This window comes from Zootermopsis nevadensis, unplaced genomic scaffold (assembly GCF_977971745.1).
Source record: "Zootermopsis nevadensis isolate Lab colony 2312 unplaced genomic scaffold, Znev_1.0 Znev_ptg000024l, whole genome shotgun sequence".
Lineage (NCBI taxonomy): Eukaryota > Metazoa > Arthropoda > Insecta > Blattodea > Termopsidae > Zootermopsis > Zootermopsis nevadensis.
The window spans coordinates 5403286-5430743 of record NW_028259156.1 but is presented as its reverse complement, the minus strand read 5'-3'; the positions used below and the strand labels follow the sequence as shown (position 1 = coordinate 5430743).

The 27458-nt window shown below is 36.7% G+C and overlaps 1 protein-coding gene and 1 long non-coding RNA gene across 2 annotated transcripts in view; one reads left to right on the top strand and one right to left on the bottom strand.

Annotated features, from left to right (window-relative positions):
• The window catches only part of LOC147872690 (uncharacterized), a 67599-nt gene extending 45195 nt beyond the window's left edge, over positions 1–22404 (top strand). Inside the window, exons 2-11 of the mRNA XM_087355024.1 lie at positions 5313–5485; positions 6603–6716; positions 8064–8159; positions 9337–9432; positions 10613–10705; positions 11886–11981; positions 13161–13256; positions 14430–14582; positions 16012–16218; positions 18082–22404. Of these exons, the coding sequence (XP_087211150.1) occupies positions 5348–5485; positions 6603–6716; positions 8064–8159; positions 9337–9432; positions 10613–10705; positions 11886–11981; positions 13161–13256; positions 14430–14582; positions 16012–16218; positions 18082–18369 (1377 nt within the window). The 5' untranslated portion in view covers positions 5313–5347 and the 3' untranslated portion in view covers positions 18370–22404. The remainder of the gene's footprint in view (positions 1–5312; positions 5486–6602; positions 6717–8063; positions 8160–9336; positions 9433–10612; positions 10706–11885; positions 11982–13160; positions 13257–14429; positions 14583–16011; positions 16219–18081) is intronic.
• On the bottom strand, positions 1974–23243 carry LOC147872689 (uncharacterized). The gene is made up of 3 exons (XR_015536865.1): positions 22453–23243; positions 3863–4093; positions 1974–3451 (listed from the first exon to the last, which is right to left on the bottom strand). It is a non-coding gene; the product is annotated as an uncharacterized LOC147872689 (long non-coding RNA).
• Positions 23244–27458: the final 4215 nt, after the last annotated feature.

Sequence of the window (27458 nt, the reverse complement as noted above, 5' to 3'; positions counted from 1 at the left end):
CTCAGGATAGACCCCGGTGGCGGGCTTTTGTGAACACGATAATGAATCTTCTGGTTCAGTAAAGGAAGTGGGGTATTCTTTGACGAGCCGAGTACCAATCGACTTTTCACAGAATATCTTGTACATTGCAGTGTGTGAGTAGCGTGATTTAGGCCTGATCTACGCATGCGTTAGAACAACTTTGAGTTTTTGTGACTATCCAACTGTAATTTTCGCGTTCAATTGATAAATTTAAAATACATTTTGTGCTCGTAGTTTATATAAATATGTAACTTAGGCAGGAAAGTCCTTAATCACGTAAGCTCTTAAGCACTTTTAGTTCTACAGAGAGAGAATAACTCGAAAATTTTATGCTTATGAAAAGGCGTAATTTTCTTTTTCCAAAATTTATTTGTTAACTGTCTGGTTCTGCATCAAAGGTCACGCAATTTCTATGGCATATTCTATTCGTATTTTTTTTAAAATCGGTTCACCAGAGTAGATGCATCTAAGACTTTATAGATTACATTGATATTTTATACGTAATGTCTACGTAGTTTACATATGAGAATGTACTTGAATCAGATTTATAATGTTATTGTCCAGACCGTAACGAATAGGCCTAGGTCATGATCAACGGCGTATTAGTTGTTCGGTGATAAATATGCACATTTTTAGCGATAAGAAGGTGAAAGGGCACAACTGCACTGACCAAAAGTCGACAAACCCAAAAGCTGCCATTGTTATGGAGACTCCGCTCCAGGTGGTGAAGTTATTTCCTGGTTATTTAATTAACAGTACTGCCACTCTAAACGATAATTGTGAAAATGAAGTAAAAATGATCCACATTGTGTATTGAGCACGTTGCACCAGTGCGTCATGCTATCAGTTACCCGTTACCTGAAGACGGTCACTGACGCCAAAGCATGTTGTAATGACAACTCTTGAACAAATATTATTGTTTAATTGAAGCTTAAATTTTTATAAATGCAATGGGAACAACAATGACAAATAGAAATGAGGTCCATGATGAAATTAGGAGTAGAATTCATTCGGAAAACGCTCGATTGTATTCACTACCCAAAATACTGAAGGTCAGGATACATAAAACAGTGATTTTGTATGGTTGTGAAACATGGTCTCTTATCTTGAAGGAAGAACGTAGATTACAAGCGTTTGAAAACAGGCTCCGATGGACTGGTCATATAGCGCATGGGGGGGTGGTAGGCAAGGTGTGCATACAGATTTATGGTAAGGAATCCTTATGGAAAAGACCACCGGACAGACCAAGAAGGAGATGGGAGGGTAACATCAAGATGGATCTTCGGGAGTTGGGCTGTGACGATGGCTAATGGATGGAGCTGGCTCAGGATCGTGGCCGGTGGCGGTCTTTGGTATTGTTGGTGTTGAACCTGCGGGTTCTGCTACCAGGGAGTTAGTTAGTTAGTTAGTTGGTTAGTTAGCTTTACTTACAAGGTTTTTACGAGGCATGCGGAGAATGTAGTACACAAGGGAAAAATGGAGAAATGAATATAGAATTTTAGTCGGAAGACCTAAAGTAAAATACCACCAGGGTGGATAATATTAAAAAGTATCTTAAAAGACGTAGAATGCCAGGGTGTGGACTGCATTTATCTGGGTCACGTTGTGTGTGCGTGGGAGGAGCTGTTATGAACAGGGACATTAATCTACGGTATCCATAAAAGTTGTTTACTTTATTGCCCGGATTAATTATTACTAATTGTCAAAAATGCCTCTTCTTACTGGAGTTTCTTAATTAGGCACGTCGGTATTTTGTCATGAGCTGAGTTTGTAAGATCGCCATTAATCTTACGTCCGCATTTATCAGTTTTGTAGTTGAGAAAATTAATAAACATGGCTTCAGGGCGTCTGAATCTGAACAGACGTTTGCTGCCATTTTATCTCCTGCTTTACTTTTATTTACTTTAATTAGTTTAGTTGAGCGTATATCAACTTCAAATGGTCTTCCACGGTTTATAAACACGTAAACTTATGTCACTGAAATTGTGTTTATGAATATTGCAGTTGTGAGTGATTTTGGTACAATTCACCTCTTCTTCGGTTCATGTTGGGGTCAACCATTTTTATATTTAATAAAAGAATGGCAAAGACCTTTCTTTTTCTTATACATTTCTTATATTCACAATTTTTTAATATTTTTATTTGCATTTTTCTCGTGCAAGTGCTTTGTAGCCACATCAGCATCAATTATATATTAACTAACCATTTATAGCTTAAAGTCGCCTAAATAATATTTGAACATTCAGTGGTAAATCAAAGAAGACAACTCAGACATTACAAGGGTTAATGTTTCTGAAGTAAATAATCGCTGTTTTCGCTGCAGAACTCCGAATTGTTTATTTTTAAAGCAGATTGTGTTTGTAGGTGTCACTAGGTCTGTTCCGTTTATGTGTTAGAGAGTTGCACTACATGGCGTAATGATACTTCCATTAACAAAGTTGACATGAGCTATGAGTACATGTACTTCGATACTGGGAGTGCCGTGGACAAAACACGTTAAACAGGCGTCTATCAAACATTGGATGCGTCTTTTAAATGAGGTGACTTTTATGCAGAAATTATACAGTGACGGTGTGTGTTAATGTGATTTTGCGTATTCAAATGACTTGTGTCTTTAATGTCCGCACGGAATAATTAGTCTGTAGTGCCATGATGATACTGTAAGTGTAAGTGAAATATTTATTAGTGTTGTGATTTTAGATCTTGTGATTCAAAGTGGCAAGCCAGACAATCATTATTTTATTGCGGTCATTAAATAGGACTAATTGTTTATATTTATACACACGCAAGCCGACTCCAGTGAGAAGTTGTCGGAACACTGAGCTAGGTTTTCATACTTGTATGATAAAATAAAAAATAAAAATTGCTTGCATCACCACAACCTCAAATCCTACATAGAACGAAATATGACTGGTAATAAGACAAATGTGGAGGGGTGCATTGTTAAAATGTCGGCCAAATTAAGCATGTCGTACATAAGCGAAAAGTGATTACAATTTTGAGCCTTCTGGGTTGTTTTGGATCTCCTATTCAGAGGCCGAAGTTTCAGTCATGTAACGTAAGTAGCAGCGACCATTTGTTATCTTGAGAATGTTGAAATAAAAAATGTTCCCCCACACCAGAATATTATTGCTAAATGTTTCAGTACACATACTCGTGTATTGCGATACCAATCTCTTCCTGGTCTTTTCAAAGTGTGCATTTGTCAGTAGTGAGTGGCCAGCCCACTGCCTCCGCACAATTTCTACTCTGTCCTTATTTTTGTCTGCTAGAGCCATCTATTTAACAAAAAACTTTAACCAATTTTCTAAAAACAATTTAAGTATTTAACTGAAAACAATTTAACTATTAAGTTTTAATTATTCTAAATTGAAATTGTCATGATATCTCCCACAGTAGTTGCAAACTGAATATCGTCCATTTCTGGAATCTGGAAAGGAAATAAACATTTGGATCAGAACAGGAACTGGAATTATGGGTAACAAGTATGGAAACTGATGCAGCGAATATCTCGCGTTAGGCGATCTCTACGGATGCAGGTTTTGAAGGAATTTGTGACGAAACTCAAGGTGAAAGACACTGGACTTATTCTAGTTACGTGGACTTTTATGTAAATTACACGCTTCAAACTGATTCAGCAGTTTTTGGGGTGACTTCTGTTTGACCCACAGTTCCATCTACCTGTCATAACCTGACCTGGTGTTGTAACTTTTGTGTCGTGTGATTTTGAACTGCACGGAATTTACGAGTCGGAGAGAGGGCTGGAAATAGGTCAAATACTTTCACGAATCAGTGTTGGGCCCACGTAATTGTTGTAATCCAAAGCAGAGTTGACCCTAACCTCATTGTTAATAAACTGCTGAATGTCGACTTCTTCAGTGGCGTCCAGAAATCCTTGTTGACAATTAAGGCCAAATTCTGCCGAAAAATAATGCTCAAAAGCTGGCAGAGGAACATTTGCGTCTTCTGCCCCTCTGCCGGCGTCACAAAAGAAACTCAGTGAGTCTGTATTTCCTTCTGTGCTCGACTGGGTCTTAGAAGGCGGTGAATTTTCGCCGATTTGATTTTGTCCCTGAAATTCAGATGACGCAACAATTAGTTTCTTAGGTAACATAACAATGCACGCAGGAGTTCATATAAAACCTTATCATTGTTGTTGACGACAATAATGCAACACAACAATGCCGAATAAACAAATAACGTGCATTGTTGTGTTTGTTTACTGCCGTTGACAATCGGCTTTCGGGTCATTGCGAAAAGAGCTGAGCTGTGAATCGGATGGAAGAGAAGTGTGTTGTAGAGTAGATAATTTTGTGCTGTTAAAAAAAGTTTTAGTTTTTATTAAATTGAGCATTGCTGGAGGACATCGTGGTCTCTTACAATTGAACCAAGTTTACAGTCGGATCGGAGCAAAGGCAGCAGACCACAAAAATCAAGGGTTGACAACCAAGGTCGTAATTACCAACCCACGTCACAATATTTTTTCTTTTTGGTGAGCAGTGGAGGAAATAGACATTAGTAAGTGGAATATTGGATGTTTAAATTTCTTTTAAGTTGCTTGTGTTTAACATGGATGTAAAAACGTTTATTAGGTGTAATTATATAATGAGAATACCGTGATAAATATCGCAATTGCAACTGTCTACTAACAAGCCAGTGGTACTTAAAAAAGTGTTTTCGGAATTTAGTTCCTAAGAATGAATTAAAAGAGATCCAATTCTGATTTGTGATTTAACATTACGTAGAAATGTCTTTGAATATTACAAATTTATAACTAACTAGAGACGTAGGTTGCAGTGATTAACATCTTTTTTGTCTGGAGGTATTAGAAACTATGCTTGGGAGCCCTAATTCAGACGTTTAGGCTAGACTGCCTTGATATTACCGGCTACAAAAATTAATATGCTAAAGAATAAGCACTACATTTGCTAAGTTCAAATATTTAGAAGCAATAACAAATAATCAAAATTGTATTCATGAATAAATTAGGGACATATTGTATTCTGAGAATGTCTGCTACCACGAAGTTCAGAATCTTTTGTGCTCCCATAATATTTGTATAAGATTAAAGATGATCTACACAAAACACAGCTCTACTAATTGCTGTGGTTGGGTGTGAAACTGCTCAGGATATGATAAAATAGCAGTGTTTTTTTAATATAGTAACGACAGTAGAGATTCATTAAAAGAAAGGGATTTCTTGAGCAGACGAGTGTCAGTTTTGTCAAGGGAGACCACAATATGAAGTTCGCTTAAATGATCGTACTAATAGTCTAAATATTCTGTTGCAGTTATATTGTTGTTACAAGGACCAGCACCTTCGATCATGGCCTACAAAGACAAAGTACCGGCAGGGATGATAACTTTTATGGAGCAATTATTCACTGTACTACCCAGCAACATCTGCCCCACTAAAGTAGTCTGGTTCCTGTTCATGATGTTTATGACTTTATGTGTTTTAAGGGTAGGTACAATGTCTCTCTATCTGACTGAACATGTCAGAATAAAGTCCTGGGGTGTATATATGGTGTAAGTGGCAAGTAGAGAAAATTACATAATGAGTTACTTGACAGTTTGTAAACTTTTAGATTAGCCCAATCAAGCGGAGGATTTATTTGCCACGAAGGAAAGAAAGAAGGGCTATGCAGTTTTCTGTGGATGATAATGAAAGTGAGAACTTTGTAAATACACATGTGTGGATGTAGGTTAACACAGAAATAAAAATTAGGGACAATATAAACATGTGAAGTTTAGTAATCTCACTCCTCAAGATGCAGTGATGTGTCTTGGTCATCATGATAAATCTGGGGAGCTCTTGAAGTGTCAAGAGTGAATTTCATAGTGTCAGCTAACTGACATTTTTAGAGGTGCTTGCTACTTCTGTCATCAGGGAAAAGGATCAAAGCTGATGTGTTAATTAACGTCCTAGAAGACAGTCATATTCATACTTGTTGCTGTGAGAACCTAAAATCTCACCAATGTCAGGGATGACCATGCACCAGATATTTAAGCAGTTTCTTAGAGATTAGACAAGCACTAGTCCAATCAGAGGTGATAATCTTTGTATCAAAATGAATTGCACATATATTTTGACAAGGAATATTCATTTTGGTACCACTGATCCAAAATAAGATATGCATTTATAGGAAGTGTATTTTTTGAGGGCTGGTGTACACACATGCTTTAAGTATTGTTGACCAATTCATTTCTAAAACAAAACAGAATAAATGCATGTTTGTGTACATATATAGGACTAATCAACAAACCAACTAATTGCAATTTGTTGGTTGCTTCTGTTTATCACTATCTGAATGTCTTGTCCCTCTATTTCATTTAGGCTGTTTTGACACATGTTAAAATTCACAAGTTGCCAACAGTACTGGCTCAGCACTCAGCTTTACAGGTCTGTTGTGAAGAAATGTTACAGTAAAGTGTTTGGCACCCCTGTTTCATATTGAGAAAGTTCTGTGCTGAAATCTCTGCCTGCATATTTTTGTTTTGCCAAATTCATTGAAGACCTTTCCATAAATAACAGATTACTGTGACACACAAGTGTAAATGTTATTTTCTCTTGGTGGCAGATCATTATACCAGAGATGAAAGCGATGTACCATGTGACTGTCGCGAACATAAATGACTTTCTTGAGACACTGAGATGGATGCTCCATAAAGAAGATGCAGTGCTTGTGCGGTTGGTAAGTGTGGAGCTCTTTGCTATCATCATTTTTCAGGGTGTGTGGAATAAATATCAAACTTAATCAAAATTAATACTTTTTAAATAATCAGATGCATACAGCAAGCAATATTTAAACTGCCGTACTCTTTTATGAGTGCTGTAATTATCAGACTTATTGAAGATTTTTACACCGGTAACAGAGTATTATCACACAAGCCTGTAAATGTTATTTTCTCCTGGTACTACGGCTCCAAATAATTTGAAATGAATATTAATGGGCCGAATCATGTGTGATATTTACACCTGCACTTAATTAGACACAAAGGATGTTCTTGAGTACTACGGAATGATGGAATTGACTGTTGCTTTGGTTATGTGACCTTTTCAAAATCCTTACTTTTGAAATATTTTAATATAATTATAAAAACAGTAGATAGAAGTAATTGTAACAATTAAAATAATATTAATATTCAGAGAAAATAAGAGCGTATAAGCTTGGTCACAGAAACATCTTGGATTCCCATTCATGTGGAAATGAAGAATAGAGAAACATGTCAAGACTGTAATGCGAATCTGTATGTAGTTTTGAACTGCTGAACATTAATGTGATATCTGGTACTCGCGGTTCATGAGGTCAGAGGCTACTGTTATTCACTTTGCATATGTTTGTACATAAGTTTTCAACTTAACATTTGTTTGGGATGCATCTTTTTTTAAAACAGTTGGCGACAAATGCAGAAGCTTTCAAATAATTCATTTATAGTATATCCATTTACATTTACATAGGTGAGATTATTTTGAGGAAGTTAACAGTTTCAGAATTTTTTTAATTTTATTCATTATTTGCTTTACAATTCTATGAACTCTACATGGAACATTTCTGATATAACCTCAACATCTGATGCAATGCAAGGTGGAGATTTTTTTTAAAAAGAAGTGTGTTCTAAAGCCTTGGAATATTTTCTCTCAAGTATGAACTTCAGGTGCATATTCTGTTGCAATGAAAGAGACATTTACCTCTTTCACTTAAAGTTGGGAAGTGCACTGTGTTTTATTTTGACATGAACCTGTTTTACAGAAAACTAGACAGACTCATGGGCCAAATATTTTGTTCTGTTCACCACATGCAGTCCATGGGCTCTATGTTGCATACCTCTCACTTACTGGCTAGAACAGCCTTTATATCATTATCATACAGCTTTTAGTTACCAATGTCATCAAATTTAATCCACTTACAACAGAATCAAATGCATAGAGCAATGTGAACATGTCCTTGTCTATGTAAGTACTGTAAATACCAAATTTAATTGATATCTTACAACAAATATCAGACACGTGTGTAAATGTTGTTTTCTCCTGGTTGTAGATTCGCAGCCAAGAGCTACAGATAGATGATATGACACGTCGCATTGAATCAGTGATGCGGGTAGTTGAAGAGCAGCAATCACTATATCAGCAATCAGTATGTATAGAACCCTTACTGCCTTTTTGTCCATGCTATCACATAAATGCTTTATAACCCTTTATACTTTTAGCGATAATCACAACACAGTGTTATGTTACTCAAAAATGTCATAAGTGAATCATAGGGGTTTTTGAAGTACTATTTTAGGAATTCCCTCACTACATGTCATGGGTAGTAATTTTAACATGGAATGAAATATCTTTTGTTAGATACAGTGCTGTTTTTATAAGTGGCCACTGTGAGCTGAATTTGCATTGATGACAGTAGCTAGTTCCTTGTAGTCTGTTTCTTAAAGGCCATTGGCAATAGAAGGGAATGACCCGTGGCCAGTATTTGCCAAAGAGTTGTCAGATTTAGGCAGGAATGAACGCTACTTTCATGGGTTTGAATTCCACTCAGTTTATGCATATTTATGTGTGTGCTTATTTAACAGTGACCAAGCTTACTCATTGCCATATACCTCTCAGTGTGTTAATTCTGCCATGAGTTATTTCTTTTCTTGACACTTGAGTCTTAAAAACTATTGCAGGTGATTGCAAAGAGTCGTCAAACGAAGGAACTCATAATGAATTGTCAGATGTAAAAGTAAGAAAGAAAGAAAGCCTGAAATTATTACTAAGTTTTATACGTTTCCTCTGGTTATGTTCAAAATCAGTAGCTCTAAGAGTTATGCCTATTAGTTTTACCTTCTTTATCTTTCTGCATGTAAAAACTCAAGAGCCTCTGAACAGATATTCATAAGAAATGTGTTATAAAGCCTTGGAATATTTTCTCTCAAGTATGAACTTGAGGTTCATATTCTGTTGCAATGAAAGAGACATTTACCTCTTTCAGTTAAAGTTGGGAAGTGCACTGTGTTTTATTTTGACATGAACCTGTTTTACAGAAAACTAGACAGACTCATGGGCCAAATATTTTGTTCTGTTCACCACATGCAGTCCATGCGTTCTATGTTGCATACCTCTCACTTACTGGCTAGAACAGCCTTTATATCATTATCATATAGGTTTTAGTTACCAATGTCATCGAATTTAATCCACTTACAACAGAATCAAATGCGTAGAGCAATGTGAACATGTCCTTGTCTATGTAAGTACTGTAAATACCAAATTTAATTGATATCTTACAACAAATATCAGACACGTGTGTAAATGTTGTTTTCTCCTGGTTGTAGATTCGCAGCCAAGAGCTACCGATAGATGATATGACACGTCGCATTGAATCAGTGATGCGGGTAGTTGAAGAACAGCAATCACTATATCAGCAATCAGTATGTATAGAACCCTTACTGGCTTTTTGTCCACGCTATCACATAAATGCTTTATAACCCTTTATACTTTTAGCGATAATCACAACACATAGTGTTATGTTCCTCAAAAATGTCATAAGTGAATCATAGGGGTTTTTGAAGTACTATTTTAGGTATTCCCTCACTACATGTCATGGGCAGTAATTTTGACATGCTATGAAATATATTTTGTTAGATACAGTGCTGTTTTTATAAGTGGCCACTGTGAGCTGAATTTGCATTGATGACAGTAGCTAGTTCCTTGTAGTCTGTTTCTTAAAGGCCACTTGGCAATAGAAGGGAATGAGCCGCGGCCAGTATTTGCCAAAGAGTTGTCAGATTTAGGCTGGAATGAATGCTACTTTCATGGGTTTGAATTCCGCTCAGTTTATGCATATTTATGTGTGTGCTTATTTAACAGTGACCAAGCTTACTCATTGCCATATACCTCTCAGTGTGTTAATTCTGCCATGAGTTATTTCTTTTCTTGACACTTGAGTCTTAAAAACTATTGAAGGTGATTGCAAAGAGTCGTCAAACGAAGGAACTCATAATGAATTGTCAGATGTAAAAGAAAGAAAGAAAGAAAGCCTGAAATTATTACTAAGTTTTATACATTTCCTCTGGTTATGTTCAAAATTAGTAGCTCTAAGAGTTATGCCTATTAGTTTTACCTTCTTTATCTTTCTTCATGTAAAAACTCAAGAGCCTCTGAACAGATATTCATAAGAAGTGTGTTATAAAGCCTTGGAATATTTTCTCTCAAGTATGAACTTCAGGTTCATATTCTGTTGCAATGAAAGAGACATTTACCTCTTTCACTTAAAGTTGGGAAGTGCACTGTGTTTTATTTTGACATGAACCTGTTTTACAGAAAACTAGACAGACTCATGGGCCAAATATTTTGTTCTGTTCACCACATGCAGTCCATGCGTTCTATGTTGCATACCTCTCACTTACTGGCTAGAACAGCCTTTATATCATTATCATATAGGTTTTAGTTACCAATGTCATCGAATTTAATCCACTTACAACAGAATCAAATGCGTAGAGCAATGTGAACATGTCCTTGTCTATGTAAGTACTGTAAATACCAAATTTAATTGATATCTTACAACAAATATCAGACACGTGTGTAAATGTTGTTTTCTCCTGGTTGTAGATTTGCAGCCAAGGGCAAGAGATAGATGATATACGTCTCATTGAATCACTGATGCGGGTAGATGAAGAGCAGCGATCACTATATCAGGAATCAGTATGTATAGAACCCTTACTGGCTTTTTGTCCACGCTATCACATAAATGCTTTATAACCCTTTATACTTTTAGCAATAATCACTACACATAGTGTTTGGTTCCTCAAAAATGTCATAGTTGAATCATAGGGGTTTTTGAAGTACTATTTTAGGAATTCTGTCACTTCATGTCATGGGTAGTAATTTTAACATGGAATGAAATATCTTTTGTTAGATACAGTGCTGTTTTTATAAGTGGCCACTGTGAGCTGAATTTGCACTGATGACAGTAGCTAGTTCCTTGTAGTCTGTTTCTTAAAGGCCATTTGGCAATAGAAGGGAATGACCCGTGGCCAGTATTTGCCAAAGAGTTGTCAGATTTAGGCTGGAATGAACGCTACTTTCATGGGTTTGAATTCCGCTCAGTTTATATATTTTTTATGTGTGTGCTTATTTAACTGTGACCAAGCTTACTCATTGCCATATACCTCTCAGTGTGTTAATTCTGCCATGAGTTATTTCTTTTCTTGACACTTGAGTCTTAAAAACTATTGAAGGTGATTGCAAAGAGTCGTCAAACGAAGGAACTCATAATGAATTGTCAGATGTAAAAGAAAGAAGGAAAAAAGCCTGAAATTATTACTAAGTTTTATACGTTTCCTCTGGTTATGTTCAAAATCAGTAGCTCTAAGAGTTATGCCTATTAGTTTTACCTTCTTTATCTTTCTGCATGTAAAAACTCAAGAGCCTCTGAACAGATATTCATAAGAAGTGTGTTATAAAGCCTTGGAATATTTCCTCTCAAGTATGAACTTGAGGTGCATATTCTGTTGCAATGAAAGAGACATTTACCTCTTTCACTAAAAGTTGGGAAGTGCACTGTGTTTTATTTTGACATGAACCTGTTTTACAGAAAACTAGACAGACTCATGGGCCAAATATTTTGTTCTGTTCACCACATGCAGTCCATGGGCTCTATGTTGCATACCTCTCACTTACTGGCTAGAACAGCCTTTATATCATTATCATATAGGTTTTAGTTACCAATGTCATCGAATTTAATCCACTTACAACAGAATCAAATGCGTAGAGCAATGTGAAGATGTCCTTGTCTATGTAAGTACTGTAAATACCAAATTTAATTGATATCTTACAACAAATATCAGACACGTGTGTAAATGTTGTTTTCTCCTGGTTGTAGATTCGCAGCCAAGAGCTACAGATAGATGATATGACACGTCGCATTGAATCAGTGATGCGGGTAGTTGAAGAGCAGCAATCACTATATCAGCAATCAGTATGTATAGAACCCTTACTGGCTTTTTGTCCACGCTATCACATAAATGCTTTATAACCCTTTATACTTTTAGCAATAATCACTACACATAGTGTTATGTTCCTCAAAAATGTCATAGTTGAATCATAGGGGTTTTTGAAGTACTATTTTAGGAATTCTGTCACTTCATGTCATGGGTAGTAATTTTAACATGGAATGAAATGTCTTTTGTTAGATACAGTGCTGTTTTTATAAGTGGCCACTGTGAGCTGAATTTGCACTGATGACAGTAGCTAGTTCCTTGTAGTCTGTTTCTTAAAGTCCATTTGGCAATAGAAGGGAATGACCCGTGGCCAGTATTTGCCAAAGAGTTGTCAGATTTAGGCTGGAATGAACGCTACTTTCATGGGTTTGAATTCCGCTCAGTTTATGCATATTTATGTGTGTGCTTATTTAACAGTGACCAAGCTTACTCATTGCCATATACCTCTCAGGGTGTTAATTCTGCCATGAGTTATTTCTTTTCTTGACACTTGAGTCTTAAAAACTATTGAAGGTGATTGCAAAGAGTCGTCAAACGAAGGAACTCATAATGAATTGTCAGATGTAAAAGAAAGAAAGAAAAGAGCCTGAAATTATTACTAAGTTTTATACGTTTCCTCTGGTTATGTTCAAAATCAGTAGCTCTAAGAGTTATGCCTATTAGTTTTACCTTCTTTATCTTTCTGCATGTAAAAACTCAAGAGCCTCTGAACAGATATTCATAAGAAGTGTGTTATAAAGCCTTGGAATATTTTCTCTCAAGTATGAACTTCAGGTTCATATTCTGTTGCAATGAAAGAGACATTTACCTCTTTCACTTAAAGTTGGGAAGTGCACTGTGTTTTATTTTGACATGAACCTGTTTTACAGAAAACTAGACAGACTCATGGGCCAAATATTTTGTTCTGTTCACCACATGCAGTCCATGGGCTCTATGTTGCATACCTCTCACTTACTGGCTAGAACATCCTTGATATCATTATCATACAGGTTTTAGTTACGAATGTCATCAAATTTAATCCACTTACAACAGAATCAAATGCGTAGAGCAATGTGAACATGTCCTTGTCTATGTAAGTACTGTAAATACCAAATTTAATTGATATCTTACAACAAATATCAGACACGTGTGTAAATGTTGTTTTCTCCTGGTTGTAGATTCGCAGCCAAGAGCTACAGATAGATGATATGACACGTCGCATTGAATCAGTGTTGCGGGTAGTTGAATTGCAGCAATCACTATATCAGGAATCAGTATGTATAGAACCCTTACTGGCTTTTTGTCCACGCTATCACATAAATGCTTTATAACCCTTTATACTTTTAGCGATAATCACAACACATAGTGTTATGTTCCTCAAAAATGTCATAAGTGAATCATAGGGGGTTTTTGAAGTACTATTTTAGGAATTCTGTCACTACATGTCATGGGTAGTAATTTTAACATGGAATGAAATATCTTTTGTTAGATACAGTGCTGTTTTTATAAGTGGCCACTGTGAGCTGAATTTGCATTGATGACAGTAGCTAGTTCCTTGTAGTCTGTTTCTTAAAGGCCATTTGGCAATAGAAGGGAATGAGCCGTGGCCAGTATTTGCCAAAGAGTTGTCAGATTTAGGCTGGAATGAACGCTACTTTCATTGGTTTGAATTCCGCTCAGTTTATGCATATTTATGTGTGTGCTTATTTAACAGTGACCAAGCTTACTCATTGCCATATACCTCTCAGTGTGTTAATTCTGCCATGAGTTATTTCTTTTCTTGACACTTGAGTCTTAAAAACTATTGCAGGTGATTGCAAAGAGTCGTCAAACGAAGGAAGTCATAATGAATTGTCAGATGTAAAAGAAAGAAAGCCTGAAATTATTACTAAGTTTTATACTTTTCCTCTGGTTATGTTCACAATCAGTAGCTCTAAGATTTATGCCTATTAGTTTTACCTTCTTTATCTTTCTGCATGTAAAAACTCAAGAGCCTCTGAACAGATATTCATAAGAAGTGTGTTATAAAGCCTTGGAATATTTTCTCTCAAGTATGAACTTGAGGTTCATATTCTGTTGCAATGAAAGAGACATTTACCTCTTTCAGTTAAAGTTGGGAAGTGCACTGTGTTTTATTTTGACATGAACCTGTTTTATAGAAAACTAGACAGACTCATGAGCCAAATATTTTGTTCTGTTCACCACATGCAGTCCATGGGCTCTATGTTGCATACCTCTCACTTACTGGCTAGAACAGCCTTTATATCATTATCATACAGGTTTTAGTTACCAATGTCATCAAATTTAATCCACTTACAACAGAATCAAATGCGTAGAGCAATGTGAACATGTCCTTGTCTATGTAAGTACTGTAAATACCAAATTTAATTGATATCTTACAACAAATATCAGACATGTGTGTAAATGTTGTTTTCTCCTGGTTGTAGATTCGCAGCCAAGAGCTACAGATAGATGATATGTTACGTCGCATTGAATCAGTGATCGATGGAAACAGTGGAAGTAATGAAGTGGAAAATGGAAATTGTGTGACAGAAGATGATGGCAGTGAATCCGAGAAGGAATACACCGATGGTAATCAGGTGAGTGAGACAGAGCAAAGACGAACAACTAGCAACAGAATCTGAGTTTAGAATATAGTGTAACTGAAATTGTATTTGATATGAGGCTGTGACACAGGTTTTGCCATAATTCCATTTTCTCTTGTCAGTATTATTCTGCCACTGATGCATATTGAATCATTTTGCCATCTGGTAGGTGGACAAAGGGCTTGTTAGGGTTTGCAGTTCCACAGAGATGTAATCTCACCCCATTCCATTCTGAACCTGAAAAGAGGTCACTGGAGTTCATTTCTCCATGAAGATAAAATTTTCAGTTCCACATAGGTACTGTGTGATCGAAAAGTCACTTGCCCCATACTAACATTTGTACTGATGTAGCAATTCAATACATTTGGATGGATTAGTAAGTGCACAATATTGCTGCAACTATACAAGTGCTCACACATGTCATATTGTGTTATGAGCTGCTCATGCCAGTCCATTAGTTGTTTTTCAACAAATTCCAGTACTAGAAGCATGCGTTGTTGAACACTACCTAGTATTTTGTTCCTACTGAACTTTGCAGAATAAGGTTAAAGGTGCACTTCCTGATAATCCTGTGGCAAATAAATTGACAATCTTTCGTCTGGCGCACTGTTTCTTTGACAAAATTACTCTTGATCTTGCTGCCCTGAACTACAGTAAAATTCTATCTGTAAATCAATGTAGTTCTTGTTGTAAGTAGTCATGTACTATGTCTTTCCACTCTGTGAAATACTTCGCGCGAAAGACAAATTGTATTGGACAGTAATTGTGAAACTCTAGAAACAGTTTTTCTGTTTTAAATTGTTCCTAGCAATAGTAGACAATGCCTGGAATGATCTGCAGAAATATTGTGGCACTGTTCAAGTTCTGAATTAGTTGTGGGAATGTGTTTCACTGTTATTTATTTTGTAAATTGTTTGAAAATGAAAGTAATAATTACGTTTATAGCAGTTAGGAGATAATGCCCCTGGTTCAGTGAAGCTGTATGAAGTATCTGTTCATCCATCTGTTCAACTTTAAAATGCATTAATCAATCTTGTACATGTGGCCTGATAGAGGCAGCAGTTCCAGAAAGATGTAATTTAATCTCACCCCACTGAATTAGGATCCAGAAAACAGGACAGTGGACTTCATTTCTCTGTGAAGATGAAATGTGCAGTTCCACGTGGGTACAGTGTGTTGAAAATTCATACATCCCTTATTAAAATATTTCGTATTGGTTGATGTTCGGTGTAATCAAACTGGATTAGTAATTACACTATGATGCTGTTGAAAATGAAGGTAATAATTACTTTTATAGCAATTAAGGAATAACGCACCTGCTTTAGAAGAGCCCTCTTTTAGAGCTGTATGAAGTGTCCGTTAATCCATTTCACCAACATTAAAATGCATTAATCAATCTTGTAAATTTTAATTTATGTTTCAGGAGAATACGCTTTGTTTAAATGAAGAAATAATAGAGGGAGAGGAAGAAATTTGCAGCAATGACAGAGAAATCTTGCAAAAGACTGGCTCAAATGAGTTAAGTGACCAATCCACATTCCCTACTAAAGTGGATAATCACTTAATTCGAGAAGGTAATGAAGAAGCAACTCGACAGCGGCTGAAAGAGGACGATGGCGAAACAGGGGTGGTAAGAGACATTTTAAGTGTACAATATAGCATAACTACAATGGCATTTGAAAAGAACCGCTCGCCCAAGTTACTCTCCCCTAGTTGTTCTGTTTTTCCCTGTCAATATTCCACCACTGCACCATATTACAACATATATCATTACAGGATGTGGACATGTGGCCTGATAGAGGCAGCAGTTCCAGAAAAATGTAATTTAATCTCACCCCACTGAATTAGGATCCAGAAAACAGGACAGTGGACTTCATTTCTCTATGAAGATGAAATGTGCAGTTCCACGTGGGTACAGTGTGTTGAAAATTCATACATCCCTTATTAAAATATTTCGTATTGGTTGCTGTTCGGTGTAATCAAACTGGATTAGTAATTACACTATGATGCTATTGAAAATGAAGGTAATAATTACTTTTATAGCAATTAAGGAATAACGCACCTGCTTTAGAAAAGCCCTCTTTAAGAGCTGTATGAAGTGTCCGTTAATCCATTTCACCAACATTAAAATGTATTAATCAATCTTGTAAATTTTAATTTATGTTTGGGAAATTGTTATAAATACTCGCATACTCACCAGTCCTGCAGTCCAACTGAGCAACAAAAAACTGTAAATTTCTGAGGTCAGAGCAACTATACCCAAATTCAGTCATTCAGTAGAGAATAAAGCAAGTCCAAGTCAATAGACATGACTTTGGCGACATCTAAACATCTCTTATTGCATGCAGATATACGATGTATAAGCATTGGATTTCATAATCTCAGAACTGTGCTTCCTGTCGCACCGATTATGTTCAGAAGATCAAGACCAGTTCAGCACCATAAAAGTGTAAACGATGAAGTCACTACACATGAAGAATGCTTGATAAGAAGACGAATGAATATGCATATGTCAGTGGTGGATTGCTGTATGCGTCAAAGATAATTAAAAAAATATAATTCCCTACTAGGAAGAAGGGATATTTGTTTATAACTTGATCAGATATAAAATACTTCTATTCTAAGTAAATATGACAGCAACACACCCGATGGTATTCCTTCACTATAAGATGTATGGCAAAACACTTGGTGTGGAGTCCTGGCTTCTTTGGACACATGTCAGAATAAGATGACATTTCTCCGCTGCCTTCTTTCACTATTATAAGGTACACACAGTCTTACAAGGAAAACTATGATTGAATTAGTGCAAAGAAGAAGGCTTGAATGATATGCTGACACTGTTTGGCAGCCTCAGTTTGACTCCAGATAACGTAAAAAATTCGTAAAATATGTGGCGGACTCAGTCCGACATCAGACCGGAACTCCGATTTTTAAATGTCGGACTCAGCCCAACGTATGACCGCAAAGGGTTAAGAGCTGTGTGAAGTGTCCATTAATCCATCTCTCCAACTTTAAAATGCATTAATCAATCTTGTAAATTTTAATTCATGTTTGGAAAATTGTTGTAAATACTCTCATACTCTCTAGTGCTGCAGTCCATCAGAGCAAAAGAGCTCTGTAAATTTCTGAGGTGCTAGCAACTATACCCAAATTCAGTTTGACGCATGTTTGAAAATATAAGCAACTTTTCTTGTGCCTGTATGGTTATATACACATTTACTATTTGTATTGATACTTAAGTACAATTTCTGTCTATGGCATGAGAAATGTGTCATGTGAACAGCAAATTCTTTCTGTATATCGATTCTGCCGGACAACTCTGTCGTCACTGAACATAGTTGTTAATATGACATTTTTAGAATTGTGTGCATACATTTCATAACTTGCTAACTTATAGGAACAGAAAAGAACTGTTATGATATTCTGTGTACTTGGTAAAATTGTTCCATCCATAACATTGTTGGGTCATGCTTAAAATGTTTCAATGTTACAGAAGTTTGTCCCCAAGCCAACAATAATGGAGGAAAGAAATGAAGTTTATTCATCTTCTTCTGAATCCTCTGTACCATCAGTGCTGCAGGAGCAGGAGGGAGATACAAGAGAAGAGAATGCATCTTCTTGTGAATCTGCCATGCCAGTGACGATGCAGAAGGAAGATAAAATAAAGGAGAATGTATCCCCCATGTCAGCAGTTGTACAGGAACAAAATAAGAAGAGGAAAAACCTTTTCCCCTGGTTCCTCCAGAAACGTAAACATGCAGGAGCGAAACAAAAAGAATAGTGAAGGGGATTGTTTTTGTTTGGAATCTTACATGCCAACAATAATGGAAGATCATGATGCATCATATTGTTGCAGACAGAAACAGTGCTTACTACTTTACACAATACAATCACCGCCACAAGAGTGATAATAAAGTAATAAGCACTGTTTCTGTCTGCACAAACCATATATTTATAATACATTAAAGATGGTTGTCTTCTGGGATTTGTGCAGCACTAGTCTAGTAGAAGCCTATTGAAGTTTCAGGTCGGTTTCCTGCCTCTGTTGTGAGGTACTTTTCTCTCTAGACTGCTTCCCTATTCAGTGTTAAGGTGGAAATAAATATGGGTGTTTCTGGGTTGTAGCACTGTATACACTGGTATAAACAAACCAATAACTATTAACACTATGATGGACACTATTGCCATACGCGTTTCAACCTCAAGAGGTCATCATCAGTGGCATCAGGGAAATTAATACATTTAGTCAAATGGTTCAAACTAGATTTAGAATTAAAAATGAAAAGGTATATGACAAGACTTTTGAAGTGACACTGCACTAGATGCTGTTATTCACAGGAGTAGAATTTGCGCTTAGCTCCCTTTGTTCGGTGGCCGTAGCTGGTCTCGGCGAGCTATAGTCGCGTCGTCTGTACCTTCGAACTCCAGAACTGTGGGTGAGAGACTGTCAGTTGGAAATGCAAGGGTATATATAAGCTTGAAATCAGAGGGCCAACTACTGAAAAAATTTTACTTTCTCCTGTTTAATGCTAGGTCAGATAATACGTTAGAATCTTTGGTGTTTTGTTCGTTAACAATGGCCTTGTGTATACTACTTTTGTATATATGGATTTTTTCTAAAATATCTGGCATTTTACCCTTTGGAGCTATTCTTAATATGTCCATGATATCATCTATGGGGCCATATTCATGTCCGTGTTCGAGGATGTGTTGTGCATATTTCGATTTTGTTAAATTGAATCTAATTTTGTGGACATGTTCTTTAAATCTAGTTTTAAAATCCCTACCGGTTTGGCCAATATAGACCTGCTCGCAGCTTCCGCATTTTAATTGGTACACACCAATATTATTGTATTTGTTATCTTGTTTTCTTGAAATGCATTTGAATTTTACTGTGTTGTTAACTTTGTATGCTACTTTTACAAGACTGAGTGTGGTAATTACCGAGGAATTTCTCTGCTATCAACCTCTTACAAAATTCTGTAAAACATTCTTTTGGCAAGATTAACTCCACATGCGAATGAAATTATTGAGGATAATCAGTGTGGGTTCAGACGAAACAGATCAACGATTGATCAGATCGTTTGCATTCGTCAGATACTAGAGAAAAAATGGGAGTTCGGTGGGACCGTACATCGATTATTTATAGATTTCAAAAAAGCCTATGACTCTGTGAAGAGAGAAGTGCTATATAATATTCTTATTGAATTTGGTATACAAAACAAGCTAGTAAGTCTAATAAAAATGTGCTTAAATGAAAGCTGTAGCAAAATTCGTGTAGGTAAATATTTATCTGAGACATTCATCATCAAGAACGGTCTAGAATATGCTATCAGGAAAGTCCAAGATAGGCAGGAGGGTTTGCAATTGAATGGGACACATCAGCTATTGGCATATGCTGCTGATGTTAATTTATTGGGGGACGATATGAATACAATAAAGAGGAACGCAAAAGTTTTACTAGAGGCTGGTAGACAGGTGGGGCTAGAAGAAAATTCACGAAGAACTAAGTACATGTTAGTACCTCGTCGACAGTTAGGCAACAGAATTATCTTAGGGTGGCTAATAAATCCTTTGAAAGTGTTACATAGTTCAAATACTTGGGAACGATAATAACAAATCAAAATGATACTCATTAGGAAGTTAGGAGGAGATTAAATTCTGGAAATGCTTGCTACTTCTCAGTTCAAAATATTTTGTCTTCCCGTCTGATTTCTATGAACCTGAAAATTAAAGTGTACAAAACAATAATCTTGCCTGTTGTTTTGTATGGGTGCAAAACATGGTCTCTCACTCAGAGGGAGAAACACACATTGCAGGTGTTTGAGAACAGGGTGTTGAGGAGGATATTTGGGCCTAAGAGGGAAGACGATGGAGGTGGAGAAGACTACATAATGATGAGCTTAAAAATCTGTACTCCTCCCCCAGTATTGTCAGGGTGATTAAGTCGAGAAGAATGAGATGGGCCGGGCATGTAGCGCGCATGGATGGGACAAGAGGTGTGCAACGGGTACTGGTTGGGAAACCTGAAGGGAAGAGACCGCTGGGGAGACCTAGACGTAGATGGGAGGATAATCTCAGGTGGTATCTATGGGAGATAGAAGTTGAAGGAAACTGGATTTTGTTGGCCCAGGACAGGGTCCGGTGGAGGGCTTTGGTTAATTCGATGATGAACCTTCGGGTTCGGTAAGCCATCTAGTTAGTTAGCATTAGAACACTCACTAAGATATTCAAAAACACAAACGTAAAAGTAGCATACAAAGTTAACAATACCGTAAAAATCAAATGCAGTTCAAGAAAACAAGATAACAAATACAATAATAGTGGTGTGTACCAATTAAAATGCAGAAGCTGCGAGCAGGTCTATATTGGCCAAACCGGTAGGGATTTTAAAACTAGATTTAAAGAACATGTCCACAAAATTAGATTCAATTTAACAAAATCGAAATATGCACAACACATCCTCGAACACAGACATGAATATGGCCCCATAGATGATATCATGGACATATTAAGAATAGCTCCAAAGGGTAAAATGCTAGATATTTTAGAAAAATTCCATATATACAAAAGTAGTATACACAAGGCCATTGTTAACGAACAAAACACCAAAGATTCTAACGTATTATCTGACCTAGCATTAAGCAGGAGAAAGTAAAAAATTTTTAGTAGTTGGCCCCCCTGATTTCAAGCTTATATATACCCTTGCATTTCCAACTGACAGTCTCTCACCCACAGTTCTGGAGTTCGAAGGTACAGACGACACGACTATAGCTCGCCGAGACCAGCTACGGCCACTGAACAAAGGGATCAATAGCTAAGCGCAAATTCTACTCCTGTGAATAACAGCATCTAGTGCAGTGTCACTTCAAAAGTCTTGTCATATACCTTTTCATTTTTAATTCTGAATCTAGTTTGAACCATTTGACTAAATGTATTAATTTCCCTGATGCCACTGATGATGACCTCTTGAGGTCAAAACGCGTATGGCAATAGTGTCCATCATAGTGTTAATATTTGTTGGTTTGTTTACTCTATATTCTAATACACTAGACGGTATGCAAAGTATTAAGACTGGTATAAGTTTACCACAGTTTCAGAGGTCTTTGCTGCCTCCATTATCAGGCCGATGAGTAGCCATCACCTTGATGATGGAGGCAGCAAAGACATCTGAAACTCTGGTAAACGTCTACCAGATTACAAGGTGCTACAATCCAGAAGACAGCCATCTCTGTTCTCACCACTGTGAGAGAACCTCACATCCTACAAGGTGGTACTTTGTCCCCGCAGATTGAGATAGTATGTGTCTGTAGACTCTCTCCATCGTCAGTTGAGAGGTGGCAGTACTTTTGTGTATATGAAAGGCCTTGCCATTCAGCCCTGAAGGTGGAGACTATTTTTCTCTACTGATTCTTGTAAAAAAATAAGGGCTTGAAGATGGTGACAGTAATGATTCTCCGATTCTACAGAAGACTTGATACAGCACAAAACTCAGAACAACATCACAGTCATATAAAGGAGAGAGCAAATTTTGAATTGGTTTTCGTAGAATGTTTGTTCTCTGTAATATGGTTTGACCTAAGTACTTTTTGGGGTAATCTTGGGAAGCCAATTGTTAAAAATCTTTGTTCTTATGTATATCATTATGATGGTTTTTCACTTAATTTAACTGGTGTTATTAAATGCATATGGATTTCAATGTTTTTAAAAAGATTATTTTTCTGGTTTGATTACCTATGTAAAAGATATTGATTCTGTTGGTATTGACAAGGAATTGTCATTAGAATTCTGTAATAAATCTTTTGCCTTACATATATTCGCACCATATGGTATGTGTTTATCCCATTCACTGAATACTACGTACCTGTTCATCTGTGTCTAAATGGATGACAAGAGTGATCTGCGGTAGTGTGTTTCCTGTAAATGTCAAAACTAAATCTGCTTTCTTGGTTGTTTGTGTCAACTTGCTGTTACATGAGGTGTCATGGGTTGATGTTCTGTAGGCCGGCACCAAGAATGGTATCCTCTCATCCCAGTCTGGTGCATTAAAAGACCATCCTCGTATGCTACTCAACCATCTTCACATAGTATGCCATGCTGTCTGACGGCAAGCAAATAGGGGTGGTCCATGTCATGTTTATCCCAGCTGATAATCAGAGTTGTCCCTTGTTACTGTGAAGCTCTCTCAGGACCCTGAAGTATCAGCATCTGGTTCCTGGTTCTGTCTTCTCGGATATTGTGCCCTGTAGAAATTTACATATGTTTCAGACGTTCTTACTGGCTCCACTGCCAAGGCAATTATGATCATCCTGATGATGAAGGTAACAAGCACCTCTGAAACGTCTATCCGTGTCTACCAGACTGCAGGCTGTAACAACTTAGAAAAGTACCATTTTAAGGAAAATAATTGTTCAGAGATAATTTGTTGAGGCATTAAAAGAGTATGCATGACTTTTGATCAGATTAATTGGTTAATATTTTCATTTGATTCAAGAAAGACTGTTTATTGAAGACAAGTTTTTGATAAGTAGTTCTGACTTATGGCTGTTATAATTTCCATACTACCACATCCCTTTAAGTGCCTCAAACAAGCCCTCTTTCAACAGTAAATGTTTACTAATTAATAAGATATTCATTTAACCACAAGGCAAGCATAAAAAGGTGTACTTTGAATTCTCTTTCATGATGGTAACTGATAAAATATTTAATTTAGATTGGTTGCAGATGATAACAAAAACATGCAAATTATAGGAAACACATTTGCTGTTTATTAGCAACTACATACATCTTCATGATATCAAAGATTTGAGGTCGTATCTGCCAAGTTTTAATTTGGTAATAATCAGTACTAATGAATGTTATGCACTGAAACCACAAGATTGCATATTATGCAATTATAGTATCCCCACTAGCCTCACCATATAGATTGAAAAACTTGAAGGAGAAAAGGCATCTGAATTTATTTCCTAAACTGCTTCAACAATAACATGGTCACAACTATATTTATAGTAACATTTGGTTTACCTTACATCTTGAGCTCATGAAGAAGCTACTTATAGACTGGTCAACGGGGATTTGATTACTGCCAGAAACACATATTGATAAGTGAAATAGAGGATAAAGTTCATCACACCCTCATGTAACTTTTGTATGCATATTTTATTTCAACATTCTCAAGATAACAAATGGTCGCTGCTAGTTACGCTACATGACTGAAACTTCGGCCTCTGAATAGGAGATCCAAAACAACCCAGAAGGCTCAAAATTGTAATCACTTTTCGCTTATGTACGACATGCTTAACTTGGCCCACAGTTTAACAACGCACCCCTCCGCATTTGTCTTATTACCAGTCATATTTCGTTCTATGTAGGATTTGAGGTTGTGATGATGCAAGCAATTTTTATTTTTTATTTTATCATACAAGTATGAAAGCCTATCTCAGTGTTCTGCCAACTTCTCACTGGAGTCGGCTTGCGTGTGTATAAATATAAACAATTAGTCCTATTTAATGACCGCAATAAAATAATGATTGTCTGGCTTGCCACTTTGAATCACAAGATCTAAAATCACAACACTAATAAATATTTCACTTACACTTACAGCATCATCATGGCACTACAGACTAATTATTCCGTGCGGACATTAAAGACACAAGTCATTTGAATACGCAAAATCACATTAACACACACCGTCACTGTATAATTTCTGCATAAAAGTCACCTCATTTAAAAGACGCATCCAATGTTTGATAGACGTCTGTTTAACGTGTTTTGTCGACGGCACTCCCAGTATCGAAGTACATGTACTCATAGCTCATGTCAACTTTGTTAATGGAAGTATCATTACGCCATGTAGTGCAACTCTCTAGCACATAAACGGAACAGACTTAGTGACACCTACAAACACAATCTGCTTTAAAAATAAACAATTCGGAGTTCTGCAGCCAAAACAGGGATTATTTACTTCAGAAACATTAACCCTTGTAATGTCTGAGTTGTCTTCTTTGATTTACCACTGAATGTTCAAATATTATTTAGGCGACTTTAAGCTATAAAAGGTGAATATCTTATTGATGCTGACGTGGCTACAAAACACTTGCACGAGAAAAATGCAAATAAATATATTAGAAAATTGTGAATATAAGAAATGTATAAGAAAAAGAAAGGTCTTTGCCATTCTTTTATTAAATATAAAAATGGTTGACCCCAACATGAACCGAAGAAGAGGTGAATTGTACCAAAATCACTCACAACTGCAATATTCATAAACACAATTTCAGTGACGTAAGTTTACGTGTTTATAAACCGTGGAAGACCATTTGAAGTTGAGATACGCTGAACTAAACTAATTAAAGTAAATAAAAGTAAAGCAGGAGATAAAATGGCAGCAAACGTCTGTTCAGATTCAGACGCCCTGAAGCCATGTTTATTAATTTTCTCAACTAGAAAACTGATAAATGCGGACGTAAGATTAATGGCGATCTTACAAACTCAGCTCATGACAAAATACCGACGTGCCTAATTAAGAAACTCCAGTAAGAAGAGGCATTTTTGACAATTAGTAATAATTAATCCGGGAATAAAGTAAACAGTGACCCAGATAAATGCAGTCCACACCCTGGCATTCTACGCCTTTTAAGATACTTTTTAATATTATCCACCCTGGTGGTATTTTACTTTAGGTCTTCCGACTAAAATTCTATACTCATTTCTCCATTTTTCCCTTGTGTACTACATTCTCCGCATGCCTCGTAAAAACCTTGTAAGTAAAGCTAACTAACCAACTAACTAACTAACTAACTCCCTGGTAGCAGAACCCGCAGGTTCAACACCGACAATACCAAAGACCGCCACTGGCCACGATCCTGAGCCAGCTCCATCCATTAGCCATCGTCAGAACCCAACTCCCGAAGATCCATCTTAATGTTACCCTCCCATCTCCTTCTTGGTCTGTCCGATGGTCTTTTCCATAAGGATTCCTTACCATAAATCTCCATGCACACCTTGCCTACCAACCCCCCATGTGCGCTACATGACCAGTCCATCGGAGCCTGTTTTCAAATGCTTGTAATCTACGTTCTTCCTTCAAGATAAGAGACCACGTTTCACAACCATACAAAATCACTGTTTTATGTATCCTGACCTTCAGTATTTTGGGTAGTGAATACAATCGAGCGTTTTCCGAATGAATTCTACTCCTAATTTCATCATGGACCTCATTTCTATTTGTTATTGTTGTTCCCATTGCATTTATAAAAATTTAAGCTTCAATTCAACAATAATTATTTGTTCAAGAGTTGTCATTACAACATGCTTTGGCGTCAGTGACCGTCTTCAGGTAACGGGTAACTGATAGCATGACGCACTGGTGCAACGTGCTCAATACACAATGTGGAACATTTTTACTTCATTTTCACAATTATCGTTTAGAGTGGCAGTACTGTTAATTAAATAACCAGGAAATAACTTCACCACCTGGAGCGGAGTCTGCTGTTATGCACAACCTTCAACTCCACAACAATCACAGCTTTTGGGTTTGTCGACTTTTGGTCAGTGCAGTTGTGCCCTTTCTCCTTCTTATCGCCTAAAACTGACAATAACATTATAAATCTGATTCAAATACATTCTCATAAAAGCCCAACTACATTTATAATAAATAATTAATAATATCTAAACGTCTTGTCTTTAAAGGACTTAATATACTGAACAAAAGCACAAAAATAAATATTCGACAACGTCCATCACAGGCGTTTTCGGCTCTACTTAATATTTCGCAGTACATTTAAATTCGCGACAAATAAATTACTACCCTAGAGAACGAAATTTTTCGCCTTGTCAACTTGGAAGTTTATTCTGATCCCTGTTTTAGTAATTGTATTTCCCAGTAAGTTAAGAAGAATTTTATTTGGATAAACTCATCTCACTTCCCTGTAAACATCTTCTTATCAATTCAATTCAAAGCAAACAATTACTTACCGCAGATCGAAAGCAGCTGAAACATTAATTCGTTCTTGATATGCAGACAATTAAAACAAAACACTTCAACGAACAGCGGATTCACAGAGACGGACGGATCGAATCGCAAATTCTCTATAAACAGCCAAACCACAACTGACAACAACACAACACTCGCAGGTCAGAATCCTCAGAAGGAATGAAGAAATTTGGGTGGGGGAGTTCACCAATAAACTGATTACCAGGTAGCAGAATGCACACTGATATACTGAATTATTAAAACTAATATTTTCAAGGCAGATAGTATTTTCGTGGCGAGCTCCTGTCTTCTGCTGATTGGCTCTGCAGCTGGTCCGACAGTTTGATTGTCGTTCCTTGTTGCACCTCTGACCACTTTCTCGAAGAATTACTTCGACCCAGAAGTTAACGTTGAATAATAGAGCATTAAATCACGTGTTCCCAACCGAACAAAAGTCACTTCTACGCCCCTTGTGAATAAATAAAAAATGAGTGCACGCATTCGAATACAAATGAACTCTCGTGGAGTAAGAGACGGATGTTTCAAAACTGAAACGCGTCTTTCAACTGTTTCCTTGATCTTGACAATTGAAAATCGTAACGCACACGGCTTTAGGTGTGTGCATGGCTCGCAAACCAGAAGCTTCTCATTGGTTTATATTCTATGTTATCGCAGTTGCAATTTTACCATATTTTATCTTTTGTGTGTGTACTGTAATATATTTTGAACGTGACTGATGATAACTGAGTGCGCACTGGATTTCATTAATTATTTTAATAGAAACTAAGAGATAAAAAAAGTCATGTGTTGGTTAATCAGAAGTTGTGGGTTGCAAAATTTTCACACACGTAAATAAAAGTGAAGAATAATGAATATTTAACAAGGTTGAAGGGAAA